This window comes from Pteronotus mesoamericanus, unplaced genomic scaffold (assembly GCF_021234165.1).
Source record: "Pteronotus mesoamericanus isolate MK-2021 breed Mesoamerican mustached bat unplaced genomic scaffold, CSHL_Meso_final contig_78, whole genome shotgun sequence".
Classification (NCBI taxonomy): domain Eukaryota; kingdom Metazoa; phylum Chordata; class Mammalia; order Chiroptera; family Mormoopidae; genus Pteronotus; species Pteronotus mesoamericanus.
In genome coordinates, this window is record NW_026555258.1 from 19,518,606 (window position 1) to 19,543,378 (window position 24,773).

General features: G+C 41.4%; 1 protein-coding gene across 1 annotated transcript; it reads left to right on the forward strand.

Moving 5' to 3' along the window:
- The first annotated feature begins 231 nt into the window (after window positions 1-231).
- On the forward strand, window positions 232-23,542 carry TXNDC8 (thioredoxin domain containing 8). Its single transcript, XM_054584741.1, has 6 exons — window positions 232-255; window positions 2,991-3,095; window positions 8,903-8,962; window positions 10,706-10,771; window positions 19,930-19,995; window positions 23,468-23,542. Exons 1-6 carry the CDS (start codon window positions 232-234, stop codon window positions 23,540-23,542), a joined length of 396 nt encoding a protein of 131 aa, XP_054440716.1.
- Window positions 23,543-24,773: the final 1,231 nt, after the last annotated feature.

Below are 24,773 nucleotides of genomic sequence, written 5' to 3' on the forward strand. Positions count from 1 at the left end.
TTCCACAGTTGGCTGGCCTTGGCTGGCCACCCCTCCACTAACAGTTGTGGCATAAAAACGAAATTTGCTCCAAGCCTGCCAAAGTTCTAGGTTCCGAGGTGTCACGTTTAATGACATCATAGAGAAATTACCCTTCTATTCCAGCTAAGATCCTGTAATGAATAAGAGACAGCTACAGTGAGCCACCTGAACCAACAAAAGAGTTTTGTCAGCAATTTCCAGGTGTAAATCATGGTGCAGGTTATTAAAGATGAGGCAAGTATTTATTTGGCTTCATAGAATATTTCCAAAGAGACCAACTTGAGAACAGATGCGATCAACTTTAAGATAATTTCCTCCACCCAGGACTCCTTCGTTGCTTTGTAGCAATGGGGGGATTTTAAAATTCTTGCTCTTTGCGCTGTATCTTGAGGATGGCACTGTCGAGCAGGGGTGTCCTGGTCCCTGCGGGCCGCATGCAGCTCAGGATGGCCATGAAGGCAGCCCAACGCAAAATCATAAATTTAATTAAAACATTATGGGATTTTTTTTTGTGGTTGTGTGTGACGCTGTTTTTAATGTGTGGCCCAAGACAACTCTTCTTCCAGTGTGGCCCAGAGCCGTCAAAATGTTGAACATCCCTGACAGAGTAGCCAAGGGTAAATCAATCAAAAAGGGTTTTGTTCCTCCCTGATGCTCGTGTCGTGTCTTATTCTGACTCTAGCTGGTCCAGGCCAGCTCCTACCATATCCCATTCTGTACCTGATCCCACGGAGTCTACCTGAACTAAGGGAAATTCTACAGAAGTAAAAGAGCCCACGTAGTTGTCTTAGTCTGGGAAAGAGCACAGAAGGGACATGCCTAAGGAGTGGGGGAGGAAAAATGATGGCCAGTAGTATCAACAATTCTTTAGTGGTGTTTTATAAAGCCACTTGGAACCCATTGCCCAATGTTACCACCACAACAAATCTAAATACAGAGATAGGCCAGGGATAATTCTATGTTTATAAAGAAGAAAATTGCCTCTAAAAGAGAAGCCGACATCCTACCTCATTCAGGGGTGGAGTGGGCATTAGAATCTGGGCTCCATTACAGGAGGGCCAGGAGGTGGACCAAGGAGGGGAGGGCATAGGGCCTGGGTTGCCTGCTCCCTTGGATTTAGGCTTCTGACATTTTTCCCCAAAGCAGCTATATAGAAGGTCACAAAAATGGGGTTGACTGCACTGAAAGGAAGCATTGCCATGTAACCTTGATAGAAGCTAGCGATTTCAACCGGTATGCCGCAGCACCATGGTACACCGCAAGTATTTTTAAAATATGCAACACCTGACTATTCAGTCAGGGGCACTGGCCTCTTTTCCCTTAGATTGTCAAATAAAAATAAATAAATAACAGCCAAACAACAATGGCCGCCGAGTGTGAATGAATCAAAATTATACCTGTTTTTTTTTCTTTTGTCAGATTGGCAAAAAATATATATTTTTTGGTGTGCCGCAAAATTTTCGTCATTAGTTTATGTGTGCCATGAGATGAAAAAGGTTGAAAATTGCTGATATAAGGAAGTGCTTCAAAATAGCACACATTCGTCAATGTTTTTAAAGCTTCTTTTTTTAATTTCTGCTAATTCCACAGTCATAGCCCGACCCTGAGAAACCCTCACTATCTCCTCCTCAGAGACCTCTCCTGAGGGCCTATTGCCTCCTCCAGGTCTTTATGCAAATCCCCCTTGTCACTGAGGTGGACCTTGGCCACCCAGACTACAACTGCAAGCCAGCTTCTGTCCTTTCTTCCTACTTTATTTTTCTTCTTTTTCTCTTTATTAACAATGATCACTAACATACTACGTATTTTACTTATTGATCTTCCCATCCATTTTATCAGTTGTCCCCCTAAAATATAAGCTCCATGAAGGCAGGGAATGTTCTGCCTGTTTTACTGTCCACAGCTGGCCCCTGGCAATGTCTCCGGTACCTGGCATAGAGCCAGCCTCCACAGGTGCATATTGCATCAATACACATACTATGGGGATATTCCCTACAGAGAAGTGAGCTGAGTCAGATTCATCGGTCCAACTAGGCTTTTTATACTCTCACAAATGCTGAAAGATGGAGGGTGTTGAGAAATAGAGGCTTGGCATGACTCTCTAACAAGTTAATGGCCCCATATCCTAGATTAGCAATTCTCAACCTTTTTCATCTCCTGGCACACATAAACTAATGACGAAAATTCTGCGGCACACCCAAAAATATATCTTTTTGCCTACCTGACAAAAATAGGTATGATTTTGATTCATTCACACCAGACAGCTATTGTTGTGTTGGCCGTTGTCATTTTTTTTATCTGACAATCTAAGGAAGAAAAGGTCAGTGCCCTGACTAAATAGTCAGGTCTTGCATGTTTTAAAAATTCTTGTGGCACACTGGTTGAAAATCACTGTCCTAGAGGAAAATTGGTAAAGGGACAGTGTATATCTTTTTTGAGCCATCAGTTTCATCTGCTTGAAACTAAACTAAACGGCAATGTACATGTCCAGACTCCCCTAGGAGAGAGCAGTGTGCCAACCACTTCCCTAATTCCAGTGGTGGGCCCTGCTTGACAATGGGGTCCAATTGGTGATCCCATTCCCCCTGCCATCTTCACGATTGGTCCAAGGAGGAGCACATGGTACAGTTGGGCCCATGAGAGGGAGATTGAGCCCCACTGCTACAAAGAACTCCGGAGAGACTTTGGGCAGTAGTTAAGGAAAAGGGACCCTGGAGTCAGGCTGCCGAGGTAAGCAATCGAATTCACCACTCACCAGCTGGTTGACCCTGAGGAAATATCAGTTATCATTTTTTCCATCTGTAAAATGAAGATAATGCTAATAATACCCACTCCCCAGGGCGGTTTTAAAAACTAAGGGAGAGAATACCAGGCACAGAGTAAGTTAACTAATCTGTCATTTTATTCTTTGCAAAACTTTATGAGTTTCAGTGATTATACACATTTCCTCATTTATGTTCTGGCTTCAGGATGAATTCAGAACATTATTGAAAGCTGCCAAATGCAAACTCGTGGTGGTTGAATTTTCAGCAAAATGGTGTGGTCCTTGCAAAAGGATTTATCCTGTTGTTCATGTAAGTATCATCAGTCTCTATTTTACAGTTTTAGAAGGAATTTAAAGTCCCCGAATATTTTTCACAGAAAATCTTAAAAGTTTGGCACTTATGAGTCATTATGAAATCATAGTTTTTGAAACATTTTGATTAACCTGAAGATAATATACCAAGATCAAATTAATTAGTACATACACCAGAAGATGAAGACTACTCGTCTATGGGTAATTCTGCAGGGAACATCAAGATGTGCAAAAGAAGGCAATTGTACAAGTGAATGGATTATTCATAATAATGACATTTTATGAAAGTTCCTGAGTTCAGAACTTCTAAATATTGGAATAGATTCCAGATAAACATGATACTTGCTTTCAACTAAAATATAAAAGAATAAACTACCCCCAAATTCCTCAACCCTATCATCAGAACAAATCATACCTCTTACATAATCCTTTTGTATCTTTGATCTACTTTATAAAATATTTTAGTAAAATATTCTACTTAGTAGAATGTAATTGCATATTTACATTCAGATTTTTTCCACACATACATTTGTCCAGGTTTTTATAGGTCTTCAGAGTGTAATTTTAATGTCTATACAATATTTTTATCTATTTAATTTTTCTGTTGCCCTATTGTAAAAGTTTTTGCCATTTTACTTTTTAATTTTCAGTATAACATGGTATAGAAAAACTTCAGGGCATTTTCTTTTCATTTCTCCTTAAGTGCAGAAATTTTGCATTTATGGTCCAGTTTTTGAAATCTATTTCTTCAAATATAAATAAATTTTCAGTTCTCTACACAAATGAAAATAATCTGGTTTATTTTCAGTGAGGTTCCTAACATTTCAGCTTTTCTGACTTGCATTCTCAAACCAACCTGAATTAATTCTATCCACAGTCACAACCTTTGACATTTAATGTAAAATAAACTTAGATCCAAATAGAGAAATTGGCTACATGACATATGAACATCCATACTGTGCCTAAAATCCTTGCTTGGCACATCCAGATGGAATATTTTAATATCTGACAGGCCCCTCTATTCTGACATTTAAAACTTTATGAGAAGCTCCCAAAGTTCAGCTTCAGGAGTATAAATATACTCACATGTTAAGGAGTCAAAGCTGATCAATTTCCAACAGCCAACCAGAGGCATTTCAAAAAATACAATGAAACCTAAGGCTTGGTACCCTCTTCCTTCATACCTTTGGCCCTTTGGGTAGTAACAGCTTTGCTGCTACATCCAGGCTCCTGCAGCCTCTTCTACCTCATTCTTAACTTTATTGTAAGTTACAGGTAGCCCTGCGGAGACAAAACTCCCTGAACTATCCTAATTCCAATGTGCCATCTGTTTTTTCTTGGAATATGACTAATGCAAACATAGTTTGTAAGTAAATTTTGGTGCATCCACACTGTGAAATACTGTTCAGATGTTGAAAAGAATGAAGTAGATTCATATGTCTTGAAGATAGCATAGTATTAAGTATAAAGAGCACAATATAAGAAAATTTATATAGTATGGTTCCATTTATGTAAAATAGAGACACATGTATATATATATATGTAACTAAATACATATGTATATACACAGATATATATATACATATATACAGAGAAAAAGGAGCAGAGGATGCATATCAAACAGTTTTTTCTTTGAAAGAGAATAAAAATTGAACAAAGATTGTGAATGGGAGAAGTTCATGTTTTGTTCTATTTTTCTTGTAATGTTTGATCTTTTATAAGAGGATTTATTTGTGTATTGTGTGCGTAATTTTTTAAAAACTCATAGTACATAAGGAGATTGGAGGAAAGGCTTTACTTCCTCTACGTCACTTTATCAATCAAGATCAAAGCAGGAAATGGAAACAAAATTAGACAGAAAAGGATTTTAATACAAGGAATTTAACGCTTATAAAATCATGAAAGACTGGATGAATGGGCTCTGAACCAGCATGCTGTGAACAACTCTTTCAGAAGACCACAGATCCATCTGCAGAGATTCTAACTCTGCCATAATCAGAAGTGTGGGAAGGTGGGAGCCACAACTGGAAGGAAAAAAAACAGAGCAGCAATCGGCCAGTCAGGAAGCCACTGCTGCCACAGCTGCCTCTGGACATGAGGAAGCTGATGTGTGACACTGGATCCCTGAGTCTGGCAGTTGCTGCTGCCTCCAGCACAACCACCTTCCAATACTCACAGTCTTGCTTTCTAGCAGGAACATCCAAAAACAAACAGAAAGTGCCTTCTGTCTTCTGCTGCATGCATCTTACTGGTAAAGCCAATTTGCATCCAGAATAGCTGCAAGGGAGTTTTCACCTTTGGTCCTTTCTAGGCTCTGAAGGAAGGTAAAATGGAAGTTAGCTAGTTAAACTGGAGGAAGAAGAGCTCAACATGTTAGACACTCAAAAACTATCCGTTTACAACCCACAGCATTGCATGCATTGAACAATGCTAATTGTTCTACTAAATGATGCATTGCAACAAGAACAAGGTGAATTATAAGAAAATGTGGTTTTTAAGAAGTAATTTAAAACTTTAAGTCTCAAGTAAATTCCACAGTCCCACTTGATGGCTAAGAGCAGGATTGTAAACGTTTTCTATAAAACCCTGGAAAATCAATATTTTCAGGTTTGTAGGCCATATGGTTTCTGTCATAACTACTCAGCTTTGCTGTTATAGCACAAAAGCAGCCAATGGCAATACACAAACAAATGGATAAGCTGTGTTTCAGTACAATGTTATTTATGAGACCAGGTAGAGAGTTGGCTTCAGTTTACAGGGCATAGTTTGTTGACCCTGGGCTGAGAGGATCACCAGGCATAGAATCGCAGAAAAAGCATTTCTGGAAAAGGAAAGGTTATAAATTTGTTGGGAAATTGCATGCTATGATCATGGGAAGGCAGGTAGTCTTTGAGGCTAACTCACAGTGTACACAAAGGAGCTTCAAAAAAGAAGCTGAGGCCAGATCAAGAAGGACCTTGTATAATAACTTAAGTTGCCATACAGTCAGAAGACTTCTAAAAAGGGTTTTGCCATGATCAAATGTGGGTTTTAGAAAAATACTTTGGGCCGTGTTGTTTAAGGATGGGTTGGAAAGACTGAAGGCAAGCAACCTAAGGTGAACAATAATCTCAATTTTGGAGATTTGGTGGTTTCTGGAGAAAAAAAGGAAAGAATAAATTCAGGAGACTTTTTAGAGTCCAGATCAACAGGGTCGGTGACCAAAACCTAACATTACATATGAGGAAGAACAGAGCAGTTACTGTTAGGGGTTAGGGAGAGAGGCCCTAGGTGGATGGAGTGGAGACAGTGAAGGAAGATGATGCCCATAGGAGAACTCCAGCCGAGCAAGCAATCATATCTCCACCGTGTCTTCTGGCTACTACCAGATGGAAAATTGAAAACTGCCACATACCTGTACATTTCCTGACAGACTTGGGAGGCTCTGAAAACTTCATAAATAGAACTGATCCTGGGAATCAGGTGTCCACATAAGTCATTCCCATGACTCCTACAGGGGAACATCCATGTATCTCCAAATTTGAAAAGTACAAGTCAATTGCCCTGGAATTCTTGGGTGACACCATTTTCCTGCCAGGCACAGAGATGCTGCCGATCAAAATCAACATCTTTTGTATCAGAAAAGTACTTTAAAACTCCAAAGGCCTTTCTGGCTATAATCTAAGAATTTTCCCCCAATTTCACCATCTTCATGAGCCTCTAAAGAAGGAACTTCCACTTGGGTCACAATCCATGGGCCAACAACTGGAAAGAACCCAACAGCAGGATTGTGCATGTCTCCACTACTCAACCTGCTCCACCGTGGGTGCAGCCCTCAGTGACAGCTCCATCTCCTACGGTCTCCCCTTGGCCAAGCTCAGCATACCTTATACCAGCAGACCCCAACCTTTTCGGCACCAGGGACTGGTTTGGTGGAAGAGAATTTTTCCCCAGGGGTGGGGACAGAGGGAGAAGCTCAAGAGGCAATGCCATAGAAGCTTTACTCGCAAGTCTGCTGCCTGCCTCCTGGTGTGCGGCCGTCCCTAACAGGCCACAGACCTGTACTGCTCCACAGCCCGGGGCTTGGGCCCCTCTGCCTTAAACCACCATCAGAGAGAGGTCCCATTTGAAATAGGTCACTGGATATGCTTGAAATATTATGTTAAAGCAAACAAATCAATATGCTATCATGTGTCCTTAAACTATGAACACAGCTGTCTGGAAAAAAAACAAAACAACAGCAGGAGCTGGCAGTTACACGCTGTTGCTGCTGCTGTGTCCACTATCCCCTTGCCCCATCCATCACTAACACCGTTGTCACAGCTGCTGCCAAAAATGCTTCCAGAATGTGGAAAGCAGGACTGAGCTAAGATGGCATCAGTCCTGTCAACTAAGAAAGCATGTTTAAAGCACGCGCAGTAGAGCAGACTCCAAGGGACAGTGTAACCCCTCGAGCATGCATGGGCAGTACAGCGTGGTAGACAGCATGGGCTTATCCAAGGGGTAATGCCGCACTCTGAGAGCATGCGCAGTGGAGCGACACACTCAGCATGTGCTTATGAAGGCGGCACAAGACAACGTGTTCATCAAACGCTGATGCAGCATGACATCGTACAACAATATGAATGCGAAGGCCTTCAAACAGACAGCTGAGACCGCCGAGAGGGAGAGAAGGGCACGCTGCTGCTCTGATCGACTCTGCTCTCACTGCCTCTAAAGCCGCCACTGTAGTCTCCGTCTTGCAAGACACTGATGGGCTTCCTCCCCGACCCAGACCCTGACCTGGATTCTTGGGACTCAGGTTCATTATCCCTCAGTTCTTTTGTGTGATGTTATTGTTGATTGTTTGTGAGTGATTATTAGAGTTTTTCGGTTATTACAGGTTTTGATTGAATCTGCATTAATAAAAGCTGCGTGAAGAGCATAGTCACCTGTGTTGACTCACTGTTAGTATTTGCTGTCAGCGTTACCTGTGGGGCTGGCGGCTGCCTAGGTGACCTGACACTTTCAGTTCCTAAGGCCTGAGTCAGATGACCTCAGGGGATGGAGCAGGAGTGTTAAAAGAGCTGACTTGTGGGAAAGACTACATCACAAAACATTTGTTCATGACCCAGAACAAGACAGAGACAGAGAATGACGTTTCTTTCTGCCTCCCACCTTCCACTTTTCTGCAAATGTTTTCCATTGGCAGAACCTAATTGAAAGACAGCTGGCAAAGGATCTGGAAAACCCAGGTTCATAGTGCAACAGATAGCAGAGCACAGAGGATGGCCGTGGGCGCAGAAGGCAGTGAGGTTAACAGTCAGCACAAACATTTGACGACACTTCAGCCGTAAGAGCCTCTCCCCACCGCAGCATTACCACCTCCAACAGCCTGGCAAGAGGAGAAAGTAAAGGCAGCATTTGGGTATTTGGTTCAGAGGTCTGTATTTTTCAGACCACTGAGGACAGACTCTCCCCAACCCCCACCCCCGCCCCAGAGAAAGAGAGAAAGCTGCTCTCTCTCCCTCCGTCTCACAAAGTCTAGGTCCGCCATAAACATTTCATTATTCCTTTGCTTTGTGTCCTTTTGCAACTTTGAAACTCTCATTTTCATTTTGGTTCTTTAGACTGGTTCTGCCATTGCCCTTTACTTGACCTTGGCATCATTTGACATTTGAAATACTTTGGTGCTTCAGGTTCTAGGCAACAGTGAAAGGCCAGAATGATGCTTAGCTGTCTTGAACATTTTTGTTTATTTCTTGCTTTTACCAAGAGACACTTTTAGTGTGTAATTTAATATTAACGCTAAGCTAATAGGGAATTTTTATTCTTTTCTTTTTCAAGGCAATGTCTCTGCAGTACCAAAATGTAGTGTTTGCTAACGTGGATGTGGACGATTCTCGGGTAAGAGTTTTAAATCTTTCCATGTAGCACATAAAATCTGAATGTAACCTCATTGAGAGCACTGTCTCAGTGAGTGATTATAGTCAAAGTCAAGTAGAATTTCACAGTTCTTTCTGATAAACTGTCGTAAAGTCCCTCATCTGCTCTAGTGTGGTTTGTATTATTCAAAAAACAAAAAACAAAAAACCCAGCAAATATGCGACTCTCCAGCCGCCCCTCCCCCCTCATCCGAAAGCAGGCTTCACTAATCAATCCCTACATTCTTCACCACTCGCTCTGGACTCTGCCCCACACACCTGCTCAGCAGAGTTGCTGGAGGCAGACAACACCACTTGGTTGGAGCTGGGCTCAAGGTAAAAAATGAATTTCACCCCTGTGATAGATTTTTAATCAATTTCTAACTTAGTGCATTACAGACATTTTAATCTATCTTACTTTCCTCTTGCTGTATCTTTTTTTTTTTGGTAGGAGTTTTTTTAAACATCACAAGAAATTCCAGGAAATCCTTCTTCCATGTCCCTAGAGCCTTTCTTTCTTACCCCATCCCCCAAAAATAATCAGCCACGGGTCCTCAAATTGTGCCTTATTATACACACAATGTGCCTACAAATTATTCTTCCTAACATTTGTTTTATTTATAATGAGGAAAAATAAGAAAAAAAAATATGTGATTCACCCGTCCTGGTCTTTAACACATTTTCTTTTCTCATGGGTATATATCTAGGAGTGGAATTGTTGGCTCACATGGGTACTCTATGTTCAACTTTTTAAGGGCCTGACAAACCATTTTCCAAAGCAGCTGCACCATTTTGCATCCCCACCAGCAACACATGAACATCTGATTTCTCCACATCTTCACTAATACATTATTGTTTGCCTTTTTAAGTGTAGCTTTTTGTCTTCTAAGGTTAAACAAAATGCACAGTTTTCTTTCTGAATAGTAATTTACCAGTTTTCGTCATTGCTGCTATCACGGAAATTATAATTTAATGTATGTGTGTGTGTGTATGTGTGAGTGCATGTGCATAGGTATGTTGTAGGTAGCAGGGGAGAGATTTAGGGCCATGAGTGATAAGTATATTATAGAGAGAAGTCCAATTCTGTTAATGCTGTGGGTGGCTAGTTTTCTTTAAACTGTAAACAAGATAAACAAAAACTGCCATCAAAAGCAGATTGTAATAGATTAAAACAAGTGAAATGCTGACTTTTTTTGTTTGTTTGTTTTTTGTCCCAAATTTTTCACAAAGATGGGCAGTAAAGAGTAGGCTTAAAAATAAAAAGAAACATGGAAGTCTTACTTAACATGCTAGACCACTACATCACTCCATATCTCAAGTGCAAGAAGTGCAAGTTATAAAGATACCTGTACTCTTCCTTTCTTCCTTTTTTTCTTTTTTTCAATATTCTCTTTCCATCTTGGGTTCCACGGGGCCCCTCTGCAATCTTTTCCAGCCCTTTTAAATAGAGCTCATTTAGTCATTCAGTGCGTTCTGTTTTGGCCTCCCTCCCTCACCCTTCTCGAGGTCTGGGGTGAGAAAGCTCAGGAATGCTGGGAACATTTTCTATAGTAACACTCCTGGAAGGTCTGAGGATATGTTAGAAACTTCTTGGCAGGGACACCTTAAAAATATCAGCTGCCCTTGAGTTTTTAGGCAGGCCTCCTGAAATGTCACCAAATTCCATGTTTGGTACAGAGAGAGGATTCCAAAATTGTGACTTTGTGCCATTTCATTTCTTCCCCAGGAGTTGGCCCAAACTTGTCACATCAGAGTAATACCAACATTTCAGATGTTCAAACAAGCCCAGAAGGTATGTTTCCACTATAAAATGGCAAAGTTGAAATAGATTATAGAACTATCGGAGTCTAAAAAAAAGACTGGAGTGTCCTGGATGGGTCAAACAACTGCATTTATTTTTAATACTTAGCAATGTAGTTCTTAGTTCTGCGCTTTACATATTGACAAAGAGTTAAAAATGCATGAATTATAATAAAGTTCCCCATTCAGAGCACCTGAGGTGTTCAAACCCATAAGAAAGATCCCACTATTATCTATCTCTGTCTGAGGCTGAACCATTCAAAAGAATCTTACCAAAAAAAAAAAAAAAAAAAAAAAAAGACATGATGAAATTCTCATACAAATGTATACAAGTTTTAACAACACTTGGGCAATAGATTTGAATAATGTTCCCCCCAAAAAATAAAACTACCTGTTCCCTCTCATGAGTTTTAACTTGAAATTTAAAGCTATTTAACATATACACGCTCAACCTCCCGTAACTACATGTCAAATTCTTTGTGTCATCTTTGATTATCTTCTCGTCTCTCTCAGAAATGAAGATCTTTTCTCCTTTCTAAACCCATTCTGTCCACCGCACCTTGATTGAATTCTTTCTATTCTGCTCCAGGTCTCCATTCACAGGCAGAGTCATTATCCCTTAGACCTTTTTTAAATGCACATTGTACAAAAAGCCTTGTAGTTAATTCCTCCTAGAACACAGACTTTGGAGACTATTTGCTTCCCTTCAAGATATGATTTGCTCCCTTGCATTCAATCAGAAGACTTAGGGAATCCCTTGGGTTTCTCTTTTTCCATTGCTGCCCGGACTCTCCGGATTATCTCCGCGACTCCAACACCGCAGCCTCCCTTAGCTGGTTTGCAGGCATCTCCTAAGTACCATCCCCACGGGGGTTCATCCTGTCAAGGTTTTTTTATTCTGAGTTGCTCTTGATTCTAGCTCAAGATATACAGAATATAGACAAAATTAAAAAACCAAAACACATTAAGCTGTATAACAATGACCTATGGCCATGGTGTACAATGGGCATTCCTTTGTACACCATTAAAAGCCAATAAAGACTATAAGCTCTCTCCAGCAAAATGCACATATACTGAAATGTGCATATAATACTAGGGTGTTTGATGAGCCTCTGAAGCCAATCAAGAGATCCCCTTGGCTAACACCTTTGGTTCCACATCAGAGTTGGTGTATGTCCACAGAGTAGGGGAAGGGCGAATAACAAAGACATAGGAAGTCTTGGCCAACTGCTTAAATATGGGCCCCTGTCAGCAGTCAGTTCCACCTTTCATTCTTTGATAGAATAAAATGCACTTCAGTCTCTCATAAGAGAGATAGGATACAGGTATGTAGATAGTAATAAATGGATTACTCACAAATGAATAATTCAGAAGAAGAACTGAGCTCTCGTATTAAGCAGGAGGAAATTTTGCCTTTATGCTTGTGGAGCACAGAGCTCTTGCTGAAGTCACAGAAGTCATTTCTAGCAAGCACGCTCTTTGACATAGGTACAGAGGTAAAAAGAATTCCAAGTAGGCAGCAACCTTGTGTACTAAAAAAAAGACAGCTTTGGACGCAAGGGACACAAACTCAGTGTCCTCAAGGGTCAGGCAGGGACAATAGATAAGACAATGGGAAGTGAGAAAGATAGTGGTCCCTAAAAAATCACCCTCCCCAATGCTCACCCTCTAAAAGTAGGGTCTGCAGCTAATTTCTGCTATCTCTGGAGTCAGACAGCTATAGGTTGGACCCCAGGTCTGCCTCCTATTAGTGGATGACCTCAGAAATGTGTTTTAACCACTGTGAGGCTCAGTCACGTGCTCTGTGACATAGGGACTATTCATGTGTATTTGAATGATTGTCATGAAAACATATATAAGGTGCCCTAGCACTGGACTTGGCACAGACTGCAAAATGTAGAGTCCCAGGATCTATTTGCATACTTCCTGAAAATTTAGAAATAAATGGAATTTTAAAAATAACGGTTATGAGAAATTTCTAAAGCTCTCTGAATAACTACAATATCCATTTAGGGTAAGGCATCTTAGGATGCAGGAATTACCTACCCAATGGCATCCACCCAGTGCCAAAGGATTGTGTTAGGCACAGAAGGGTTCTGGATGAGAAGGGAAAATAAGAACTCTCACATGGTCTTCAGGGTACCAAATGGTGCAGATCCCTAAAAGCGGTTCCATAGCAGCCCATAAGCAGCTGATAAATGAGGAAAGATTAATTGAGTGGAGGACACAAGAACTGAGTGAGATGGGGGGAAAATGCAGCAACCATATATCACCGTTTAGCAACCTTTAGCACCATTGCCAATGGTGCTACTCTCTGCTTTAGCAACTGAAAGGCAGTAACCACTTGTGCACCTCTTTTCTGCAGGACAGGGATTAGGCTGAGGCAACTGAGACAGGATATTGCAAGTATAAGATGGAAGGAACTTGTCTTTACTTGAATTTTTGATGTTGTGTTTATTATGGGTTTTTGCATCAATTTTTAATACTTTTAAATATATGTGTTAAAATATTATTTATCTTGAATTCTGAGTTTCTGGCACTCCTTGAATTTACACCCTAGTCCCACCCCTATTCTTCTCTAAATTTTTAATTGTTGAAAAGTTGGTGATTCTCCAGAAAGCAGCAGGATAAAGATATGCATTAATGCAGTTCAGAGAGGTTCAGCACAGACTTCTGATGTTCCTCCTTGTCCAAGGACACACAACAGTACTTTCTTCAGCAACGAACTTTAGGGACATGGGATAGAATGTCTCTACCTTAGGGATGTCCTTTTGAGTCTCAGGGTCTGAGGATATTAGGTGGGGACTGGTCACACAGACATATCATGCTAGGTCACCATTGCTACACAATTAGCCATGATGGCAGAAACTCAGGACCCCCAAAACAAAACCAGGTACACATGATCAATATTGATGTTTACACAAAGCAACTTGACAAATCATTGTGTAGCGGTCCTTCACTCCAAGCATATACGAGATCTGTCCAGAAGATATCCAGCCATGGAATATAAAAAATAGAAATATTTATTGAAGAAGATACAAGAAACACATAGGACAATGATGCCTCAGACCCCTTCAAAGTAAGCACCTTAGGATCTCACACCATTTTCCCAGTCACCATCAGCTGCCCCATTGTATTTTCCTAAATCTCATCAATGGTCTGAAATCTCTTCCCTTTCAAAGGTGATTTTAGTTTTGGGAAAAGCCAGAAGTCACAGGGCACCAAACCTGGACTGTAGTGGGGCTGAGCCACCTGGGTGGCTTGATGTTTTGCCAAAAACCTCTGCATTAGACATGATATATGAGTGGGCATGTTGTCGTGATGAAGCTGTTAATCACCAGTTGCCCTTAGCTGCAGCCTTCCGAATCATCCCAATAGTTTCCACAGAGGAATGTTCAAGCTTCAGGAAAAATTTGATGCAGATGTGTTGCTCTACTTGCTCAGTCATTTTGAATGCACAGCCACACAGTACACAGGCTCATTCAGAGACAGCTACTGGCCCAACTGACTAGTACAGTGAAGTTGTCATTGTTCACACATGTGCATTGCAGTCCACTCTCCTTGGCTGCCAGATTACATCAATGTTGTGCAAAATATTCTCATTATATTAAAAATGGTTGGACTTTTTCCAGACAGGACTCATATAATAAAATCATCAATCACTAACACAAAGAATACTCAGAGGGCCGCGCTTCCTGGGGGATTGGTGAAAGTTCTATCATGGTTCTCTTGGAGACATGCAAAGAGTAAGCTACCAGATCTGCTGTGTTAATTCTTTTCTTACATGGAGTAAAGTAGAAAATCAAATATCCCCTTTATTTTAAGAAGCAGAAATGCTAAGTAGAGCTAATTGAAGGGCATGGCTTGTCCCCACATCAACAGACTTCCTACTATCCCTTGAAAATTAACCTTCAGATGACCCACCTGTGGGAGATCTGGGGCAGCAAAAGAGAAAATTACCTACCAAGCGAAGGTGATATTGCTGCTTTTCACAATATTGATCTCCAAAAATGAGATCAAGAGGGGGTGGTAGAGTTTGAGACCTGTCTGTGGAAAACAGACCTTAGGCCCACTTTCGATGTGCTTTCCAGAAGAATAGTGGGAGGAAGGCAGACCTGTCCCTTCAGCAGAACACCCCACCAAAGCGAGAGGATAGACATGAGCTCTTTCCTTTGTCAAGGTTTCACTGATAATTTAGCCTCTGAACTTGGAAAAGAAGTCAGGGAAGGCGTATACAGCTTGGAGGAAAGTCAGGGATGAAAAAACAAGCTTGCTGTCCCAGCACTTCAGAGTTGAGCAGACTTTCCAGTGGAAACATGAGGAGTGTATGCCATTGAAGAAAACGGCTCCAAAACCATTCTCAGGTGCCATCCCAGCCTTCCAGTAATGGGCAGAATGACATTTCCTCTGGCCACTGTTCAAAATGACTTTTCCTATTCTAGTGTGGCTTGACAGGAATCCTTGTGTTAGAGCCACGCCCCCTTTCCCCTTCAACAGAAAGCCACATTGTACTAAGTAACTAACTAGCTCTCAGGCAGCTTCCTGTGCATCCTCAGCAACTTCAGTTGATGGTGTAGAATAAGGGTTAGCAAACTATAGCCCAGAGGCCGAGTCTAAACCTCCACCAGCTTTTGTAAATAAAATGTTACTGGAACACAACCATGCCCATTTGTTTAAACATTATCTGTGGCTACTTTCACACTATAATAGCAGATTTGAGTAGTTTCAACAGAGACCACGTGGCCTGCAAAGCCTAAAATAGGGATTATCATCAGCCCCTTTACAAAAAAGTGTGTCAGTCTCTAACACAGAAGAAGAAAAGCACTTTAGTCATTAGTTATGCCACCCAGACTCTAAGAAACATATGCAGGCAGAATTCCAAAATGAAAGTAAGTTAGTAATTTACTGAAATTTCACCACTGTAATGAGTTGAGGAAAAAAAAAACCAGTATAGATTAGGAAAAAAATTAGATAATAGATTGCTTTTACATGCTTTGTTCTTAAATTCACACCCATATAAATTCAACCTGTTTGAAACAGACTATTTCAAAGAGGCCCTGACTTCTTGGTTTGCTTTTTGCTCAACTTCAAAAAATCTTAACTGAGCTGCCGACATTTGCAAGGCCTGCCCCGGGTGTTGTGAAAGTCAGAGGGGAAGTGTACAAACACCTGCAATGTGACGCAGATGGTTCTGAGCGAAGGAATGGGCCCCGGGGAGGGTCAGAGAAACGTCCAAGATAGGAACAAGCAGTAATTAACACTGCCCACCTCTCAATAGAAGGGTAAGGTGCTTTTAAAAGTTCTCTTATTCGTCATATCCTTTCCATCTTATTCGTAAGACGTACTGCCTTAGTAAATAAACCCTTCGTAAAGAAAAAGAACATCGTACTATTACAAATTACAAGATTGCATCGTGTCATACAAACATTTCCACAGCTATCCCCCCAAAGTGTCTCGTATGGGTTGGTGGGTTGGGTGTTTTTGGTACCGTTACTGTCGCCATTGCTGTCAGGATTTCATCGTCGTTGTTGTCATTGTTTTTAACTCAGCACAGATGTCTGAAAGTTTTTTGAGCTTTCCTAAACAACTGGTTCAAATATAACGTTAGTGTTCGCTCAACCACATTGCATATCAACTGGCCAAGGCATTTTCTAATTATTCTGTGAGTACATCATTAGTCAGACTCCTTAACTTATACTCTCAGAAGTCCCTTTGTTAGGAAGGGACCACTGTCTCCAGCCTCTTTGCATTTTCCCAGTAACAGTAATAGACTTTTATAGAGGATAAAACAAAAAAAAAATGCTACCTTTGGTGCAGCTGGGTGATAGGTAAATGGGGAAGTTCATTTCATTAGTCTATTTTTATGTATATTGGAAAATGTCCAAGTAAAAAAAAAATCTTTTTTTAAGAACTGACTGTTGGACATAGCTATTTCTGTTATGCATAGACAGCCACCTTGTATCCCAATGTCTCCGTGACATGGAGCTTATAAATGCCATTAGCAATCCTTAGCAAAGCGCCAGCAGTCTGTGGAAAACCAAGGCATTGAGAAGAGAGAAGTCAGCATTGCTCTCCAGTGTGTCCGAGTAGAGGATGCCTTTGACAGAGACATAGCCAAACAGTCAGGTTAAAATGAGAAAACATTTTAAGCAGAAAGAATGTGCTAGTTGCCTTGTATATGTTATCTCTTCCAAAAAAAAAAAAAAGAAGAAGCTACTTATGAAATAAGCTCTTATCAGCAAGCTGCTCCTCCTTCATTAACTGCATTTATTAAGCTCCTGTATGCAATGCCTATGCCAGACAAGGAGACACAAGTATAACATTTGCTTTTGGCAAACTAGACAGAGAAAGACTAAAATAGGTCACAGCATGAGAAGTGTGTGCCCTCTAGCACCTGAGACTTATCACTACCCAGAGTCCCAAACCCATACTTCAGTGACAAGAAACCAGCTTCATTCAACTCACTCCAGGCCTAATTCCATTCATAGAGCACCTAGGTGCAAGGTTCAGGGCTAGATACTAAAAATATGGAAGAAGAAATAAGGTACAGTTCCCATTCTTCGGCTAATGGGGAAGAAAGATAACAAAATCATCTCTTTAATAGTGAAAATCACAGGGTACTATGAGATCACAGAGAAGACTTCAGGACAAGCTTCATGAGTTAAATCTTGAGGATGGTTGAGATTAATTAGCAAGTGAGAAAGCTGGAAAGAAACAAAGAGGTATAAAATAGCATGGGTATGTGTCAGGAATTGTTTGATAATAATATAACAATAGAATGCAATTACTAAATTATCACTAGAACATGAGCTTCATGAGGGAATTTTGTCTGGTTTGTCTGGATCATAGTAGGTACTGATTAAGTATTTGTGAAATGAATTCATGTAGAAAGTGTTGCTAGAGTTGAGAGCTGATGGTATGGAGTAGCATAAATGTATACAAGACAAACAATATCAAGAATTCTGCATAAGACGCTTGGATTTGATGATGAAGAAATACTGAAGAATTTTACACAGAAGGATAGCATGCCTGGAATTGTGAGTGGTTGTTGTTGTTTTGTTTTGGTTTGGTTTGGTTTGGTTTGGCTTGGTTTGTTTGGCTTTGAGCTTCAAGGGTTAGAAAGGACCTAAAAGACGCAAGACTGGAGATGGAGAAACAAATTAGGAGCTGTTGCTGAAGTCCAGGGGAAAGTTGATGAGTTCAGTGACAAATTTAATCCCACCTAAAGCCCACAGAATGGCTAACATGAAAAAGACTGGCAGAACCAAGTGTTGTCAAGCATGTGGAGCAACCAGAACGCTTGTCCTCTGCTGGTGGAGTGTAAACTGATACAGTCACTTTGAAAACCTGTTGGGTGTCTCCTACTAAAGCTGAACTCAGCAATCCCACCTTAGGGACACAACAGAGCCCAACAGAAATGAGTGTTCATATGTCCTCAAAGATGTCCCCGCAGAGATATGGGGAAGCATGTCCTTTGCAACACTATTATTCTTAGCCTAAATGGATAAATTGTGTTAAAGTCAAGCAAGAAGGTAATTTTTTTTAAAACATGAAAAATGAAGGTACCGCCACTTATACAGATAAATATCATGTTGAGTGAAAGAATCCAGACACAGAATACCTACTGTAGAATTCCATTTATAAAAGTTTAAAAACTGAACTAATTGATGATGATAAACCCAGATTAGTGGTTGCCTTTAGGCACAGCGTAATGATCGGAGAGAAGACATCTGGGTACTGGTGAAGCTCTATATCTTGATCTGGACATGGTTGTGCAGATGTGCTGTCTTTTGTAATAATTCTCCAAACTGTATGCTTACAATTTGTGCAATGTCTGACTGTATATGAAATTTTTTTAATGTGCTCTTGGTTTCCTGGCTCATGTAAGGGTAGGTGATGGTGCCTATATGAGGATCAATGTATCTAAAAGAAAGAGGAGTCAAATTCCACAGAGGCCAAGGCTCCTGTTGCACTTGTGGCTTCTGGCTGTCCTTGGAGGCTGTCCTAGTGTCACAGCATAGGCTGTCATAACTCCATGGTCATAGAAATTACCCCTCCCTGGGAATCTGCCTCAGGGCTGTGCCCTCCTATTTCTCATCCCCACCCAAGCCTGTGCCATCCCTGCATGAGGGGCAGTGTTCTCCAAGAAGAGAAGCCCTTGGTGCAAAAAGAGAGAGAGAGAGACAGAGACAGACAGAGACAGAGACAGAGAGAGAGAAGCCCTTCTTTAGGGACCACAAACTCTCTTCGGCCCCACAATTCGCTTTGGTGGTAGGGGAGGTCCTAAAATAAACAGCCATAATCAGGCCCACTAAAGTTATTCCCACAAAGATATACAAAGTATCTTCTTATAGACCACAGGGGGTCTAGGGGACTGTCTAGAATTACATGACAGTGGTCATGGGAAACAGACATGCCTTGGGAATTTCCCATCCCTTCCTTGCCAGTGTCTCTCTTCGGCTCATGGGTTACATGTTCCTTCACTTGAGCCGAGCTGTTCCTGAAGCAGAGGAGTAGAGGCCAGGAATCTAAGACAGAAGCCACAAGAGAAGGACTGCAGACATAGGGACACCTGCCTTCCAGCACCCGTGGGAAAAGACAGAATGAGACTGTGATGGAACCCCGAAATCTCACACCCTGCATTCTACCCCAGCACTGGTGAGAGACAAAGGTTGAAGCTCCTTTAAGACCAGACTGAGCTGCCTAGGACATAATGCTGCTGCCAAGTGAAAAGACGTTTTAAAAGCATTCCCCTCTCTCTCAACTCTTAGCCTATGGGACATGCTGCCTCACCGTGGTCCCTGGCTTCCTGGCATTGGACTTAGCACTCTGGTCTCTTAGCTAAGCTTAGTATCTTTTTCCTGCTTCCTGGCAAGCCTGGTCATTCAGGTAGCAAAGCCCTGCCTGTGTCCTTGCCAGGATTCCTTGTCTTGGTGCCTGCTCTGGCCTCAGAGGATTATGAAACTCTCTTCACGCCTAGAGCCACCACCCAGCTGCCATCTGACTCTTAGGCAAGAGAGACTCTCGCAGACCCTTCCTGACACCTCCTCCCCAGGTGGTCAAGGCCAAGGCCAAGAGAACTTTTTATAGAAGAGATGGCTGTAAACCAGACAGCCCAGATAAATCGTGAAATTCTGCACCCACACTTAGGTAACCCTATTCTCAAGAATCAAAAGAGCAATTTGCTGCTATAGAAGTGGATCCATGGGCAAGCCGGTAAGTGAAATGGGATCAAGACAGAGTCGCAAAACAGGGGTTTACTTTAAAGAAATAGAATGAACCGTAGTGCCCACAGGCAGCACCCAGGCTGACTGCTGGGGAAGCAGAATCATTCGATGTGGGCATAGCTCCTTCTCTGCTGCCCACTGAGCACAGAAGTCAGTGCTAAACTTTTCCAACCCAGGCCCCGAAGTCCAAACACTATTTTTTGGCTGCTGACATCTCCCTCACTGGAAACTCAAGCCTTCAGCCAGTCCCGGCCTCAGTTTTCCCACATGGTTCTTTCTCTCCAACTGCCTCAGACAATTGGTACTAAAGTGATAATGAATAGTAAAGTCTTTAACTTTCCTATTTCATCAAATATAAGGTGCTCATTGAGAGATGCACTGTTATTTTATACAATACAGAGAAGTGTTCCAAATAAAATATCCCATCCTCTAGGAAAGGCATCCTGATTCAGAGATGTGAAAATTTGAGAGGAAAACGTGCTGCTTAGAAGCAATTAAATTGCAACACTATTTCCTGCGCAAAAGTCAGGGGAATGGACAATCACAAGCCATTGGAATTCAGGAACTCATGTCTATGAGTTACCAAACCCTTAATAGCCATGGATCAAAGCTCAGACATTTCAATAACTGGGTTTCCTCAGTTCCAACATTATATGTTTTAGATCTTAGTGTAGAGGAATATTATGGAGAATTGTACAAACCTGGAATAACACTAGCATAAACAGTTTTGAAAAGGCACCAAACAATTAAAACATCACAAATTTAATGTGTTTAATGTGTACTTATACTTAAAACATCCTGTAGATGTTGAAAATGAGCAGAGGATAATTTTACAAGCATGAACAAAAACTCCTAAAAGCTTTAACAGCTTTGCGACATTTAAACCAATACATATTTCCCTTTTGTGTATTTGTGAACAGATTTTTGAAATTTGTGGAGCTGATGCTCAGAAATTAGAAGAGAAGATTCGAGAACTAATGTAAGCTGATCTCCAAGACAAAATACACTTTCGGCACTCTAGAAGCCCACAGCAAATTGTCCGTGTGTTTATTTCCAGCAAATATTGTAATGTGGTATCAGGCTCCTTCCTAATGCTTTACAGGTTGAAACTCATATTGCAATCTCAGCACAAAATTCCTTAAAAGCCTTGATCTCTCAGAGACTGTGTCGTTCCCATTCTCAGCAGGGCTGCGCCAGCCTGTGGCCCGCGGGACGTAGCCCAGGCTGGCCAAGAACGCGGCCCAACACAAAATCGTGAATTTACTTAAAACGTTATGAGATTTTTTTGTGATTACATATCACAGTGCATTTAATGTGTCCCCAAGACAACTCTTCTTCTTCCAATGGGGCCCAGAAACGCCAAAAGTTTGGACACCCCTTCTAGGGTGTCCTTTTCACTTACTCTGAGCACATTCCTTAGGCAATTTTTTTATGACCTTCACCACGGAGACCCTGAACAGCTAAATAATATCGGGTCATTGAGAAGGTTTTCCAGAGGTCACCAAAGACGGAATGCTTCAGTGACCTAGAAACAAATAAACATCCCATCACCCCGGTGCACTCCAAACATGCAGAGGCTCCTTCCCAATTAAGGCATTGTTTGTGGTGCAAAATTCTTTTCCAGCGTACTGCCTAGAACTGTGTCATTTCTCTCTCCTTTCCTTTCTCAAACGGTTTTATAAATTACATTTTTAAAAAATCCCACAAAAACAAAAGCCAGAAAGTTGTTTTCTACCTATGTATTTTTTTTTAAACTGAGATCGCTCAGACATTTAGAGCTCAGAGAAGATGGCTTCTTCTCATATTAACTGTGCCCACCATGGGGCTCCCTGAAGATGAACAGTAAAGCTTCTGCGTCATAGAATAGGGCCAGCTCTCCCTGGCCACTAATGACTGAGATTTTGACCTATCATAGGATCCATGCCATTTGTTAGAATTCTTTAGAATATAGAACAGAGGAAACAAACACATGCTAGCTTAAGCAAAAAGCAACATCTATTAATCATTCAACAAATATTTATGCAGCACCTATTCTGTGCCAAGCATTTTTTTATAGTCACTTAAAATAGGCACACAGAGCCCAGGATATTTCCGAGTGTTTCTGTCCTCTACCTTTCTCTTTTCATCTGAATCATCATTCCTGTTGTTTTAATAGGTGTCCTTTACTCCCCAGTCCTCATGTTGGAAAGTACCCCTTAAAATAACTCCCAAGTTATCTCCTCATTCAAGAAACCAGCCAGACCAATCAGGAAGACTCTAGCCAGTGGGCAGGAGAAAAACAATTTTGCTCCTACTATAAGGATAGAGCTGAGGGTGGCGGGAATCCCAGACAAGCAAGAGGCTGGAAACAATATTGTGTCCCTACTAAATATAAAATGTTTAAAGAAAGTAACAATTTAAAACAAAAATTACTGAATAAAAATACAACTATCCAGCTTATGCATATTAGTTCTTATTTACTTACGTGCTAGGCAATATGCTAAGCCCTTTGCATTCATTCCTCATTGAATCATTGCAACAATCCCATAAGTAGTGTTTAATGTTTAAACGGCTACTTAATGTTAAAGCCGGTAAGTGCTTGACAACTGATCCTGTGGGGAGGAAAGTCCTGGTTTTTAATGATTGCCAATTCCTACAGTGTAAATGCTTGGTAGATTTCAAGCTACCAACATGACCTCATAGAACAGGGAGCTGGGAAAAGACATACATTCAAGGCGCTTATGAGCTGGTTAAGATTTAGCTCCAGGACACCACTGCATAAAAACAAGGCACTACCTTTATCCCTGTATTTTTACAGAGAAAATAGCCACAACATAATGACCTGCCCAAGTTTTCCCAGATGAATCTGTATTAGAGCCCAGGCTGTCAGATTCCAAAACTGACACAAAGGATTTAAGAAAAATAGTCCAGTTGGACATACAATGATGCCACACTTGCCTTAAATTTCACCAGTCACTCTCACTGTTTAACAAAATAGAGTGTCAAAAAAACTACACGTCATCTCATCTGTCTGGTGCCCTCATTTCACACAAGAGCCATTTGGAAAGGTTTAGAATAAAATATCTCAATTTGTACTTCTAGGACTCTATACCATAACTACAGTTTACTGAATTCTTTGCACCATCTGCTACATGCAGCATCTCATGTACTCACAACATCCCTAAAGGGTGCTCAGCATTGACAATTTACAGACAAGGAAACAGACTCAGAGTCTGATCTGCCCAAGACCACAAAGGAGGTGGAGTCATCAGGATTCACACCCAGGCGGATCAAACTCCAAGATCCACAATGAAATGCTAGTTAAAATCCTTTGAAGCGTTTTTCAATCTCAGGACTATTGCAGTTCTGCAGTCAAAATACCGTGGCCCTTCAAGGCAGCCGTCTGCTTGACAGACGCCCATGTTCACCAAAGCAAGCCCACAGCCCTTCCTGAGAGCCCCTGCCTTTTTCCTTGTGCACAGGTCCAGCTGAACATGTCTGTGCCCAGCCTCCTGGCTCCCAAGCACAGTTCTCTCATCTTTCAAATTTTGCAGTAAACAATTTTTTTTTGAAGGCATTCAGCCCTGGCCAGATGGCTCAGTTAGTTGGAGCATTGGCCTGTGCACAAAAAGGTCGGGGTGCATGCAAGAGACCACCAGTCAATGTTTCTGTCTCTCTATATATGTATCTATCTATCTCTATCTCTATATCTCTAATCAATAAACATATCTTTGAGTGAGGTTTAAAAAGCTTTTGGACTCGCTGCATCATTTCCTTCCAGTGAAGATAGTTTATTTAACCATATCAACATCCTTTACCTAGCTCTTTCATCTGCAATGAATACACCTTTAACAAACTAAGAAAGATCTGCTTATTATCCACATTTTACCATCTGCAGTCTAAATTTAAAGTCCTACTCCCCTGTCATTTTCTATGGGGCACAGTCAAAGATAAGCCTGGCAAACGTAGGAGGGAGGTCAAGACCAAGTTGAGACCTTCCCCACTCTTTGTTCCAGTACCTCCTCACCCAGCTTTTCTTCCCCTTCCCTTCCACTTCTATCATCACCCAACACACATTTTACATCTGATTTCCCAGAGCCTTTCTTGCTCTCAACTGATCCTGCAATTAGTCCTTCCCTCATTCATCCCTCGATCTCTGAGTGCTGTCTGATGCTAGCACCAGGCCTATCCTAGGGATGCATAGACTATGAACACTACTTCATCAGAGCAAAGTCATGTACAAATGAAGCTAAAGGAATTTCGGTGAGAGACTCTCATCCATATGTACGCAAATGCAAAGCGATGTAGTGACCTGCCCAAGTTTTCCCAGATGAATCTGTATTAGAGCCCAGGCTGTCAGATTCCAAAACTGACACAAAGGATTTAAGAAAAATAGTCCAGTTGGACATACAATGATGCCACACTTGCCTTAAATTTCACCAGTCACTCTCACTGTTTAACAAAATAGAGTGTCAAAAAAACTACACGTCATCTCATCTGTCTGGTGCCCTCATTTCACACAAGACAAGTGAGAGAGTGAGTGACACTCTAGAAGGCGGGCAGGGGACGGGGTTGATCTCTGTTTAAGCTTGACTTGCATACCCCACCTTTAGGGCATTTAGACTGGGTCACTCCCAGAGGATGGAGCATGTTCTTACTCATTTCTAATACCCTGGTATCCGGCCTAATGCACAGAGCAGAGAACACAAAGGAGATGTGACAACTCAATGCAGTGTGGGGCCCTGAACTGGAGCCTGGAGCAGAAAATGGACATAAGTGGAAAAACTA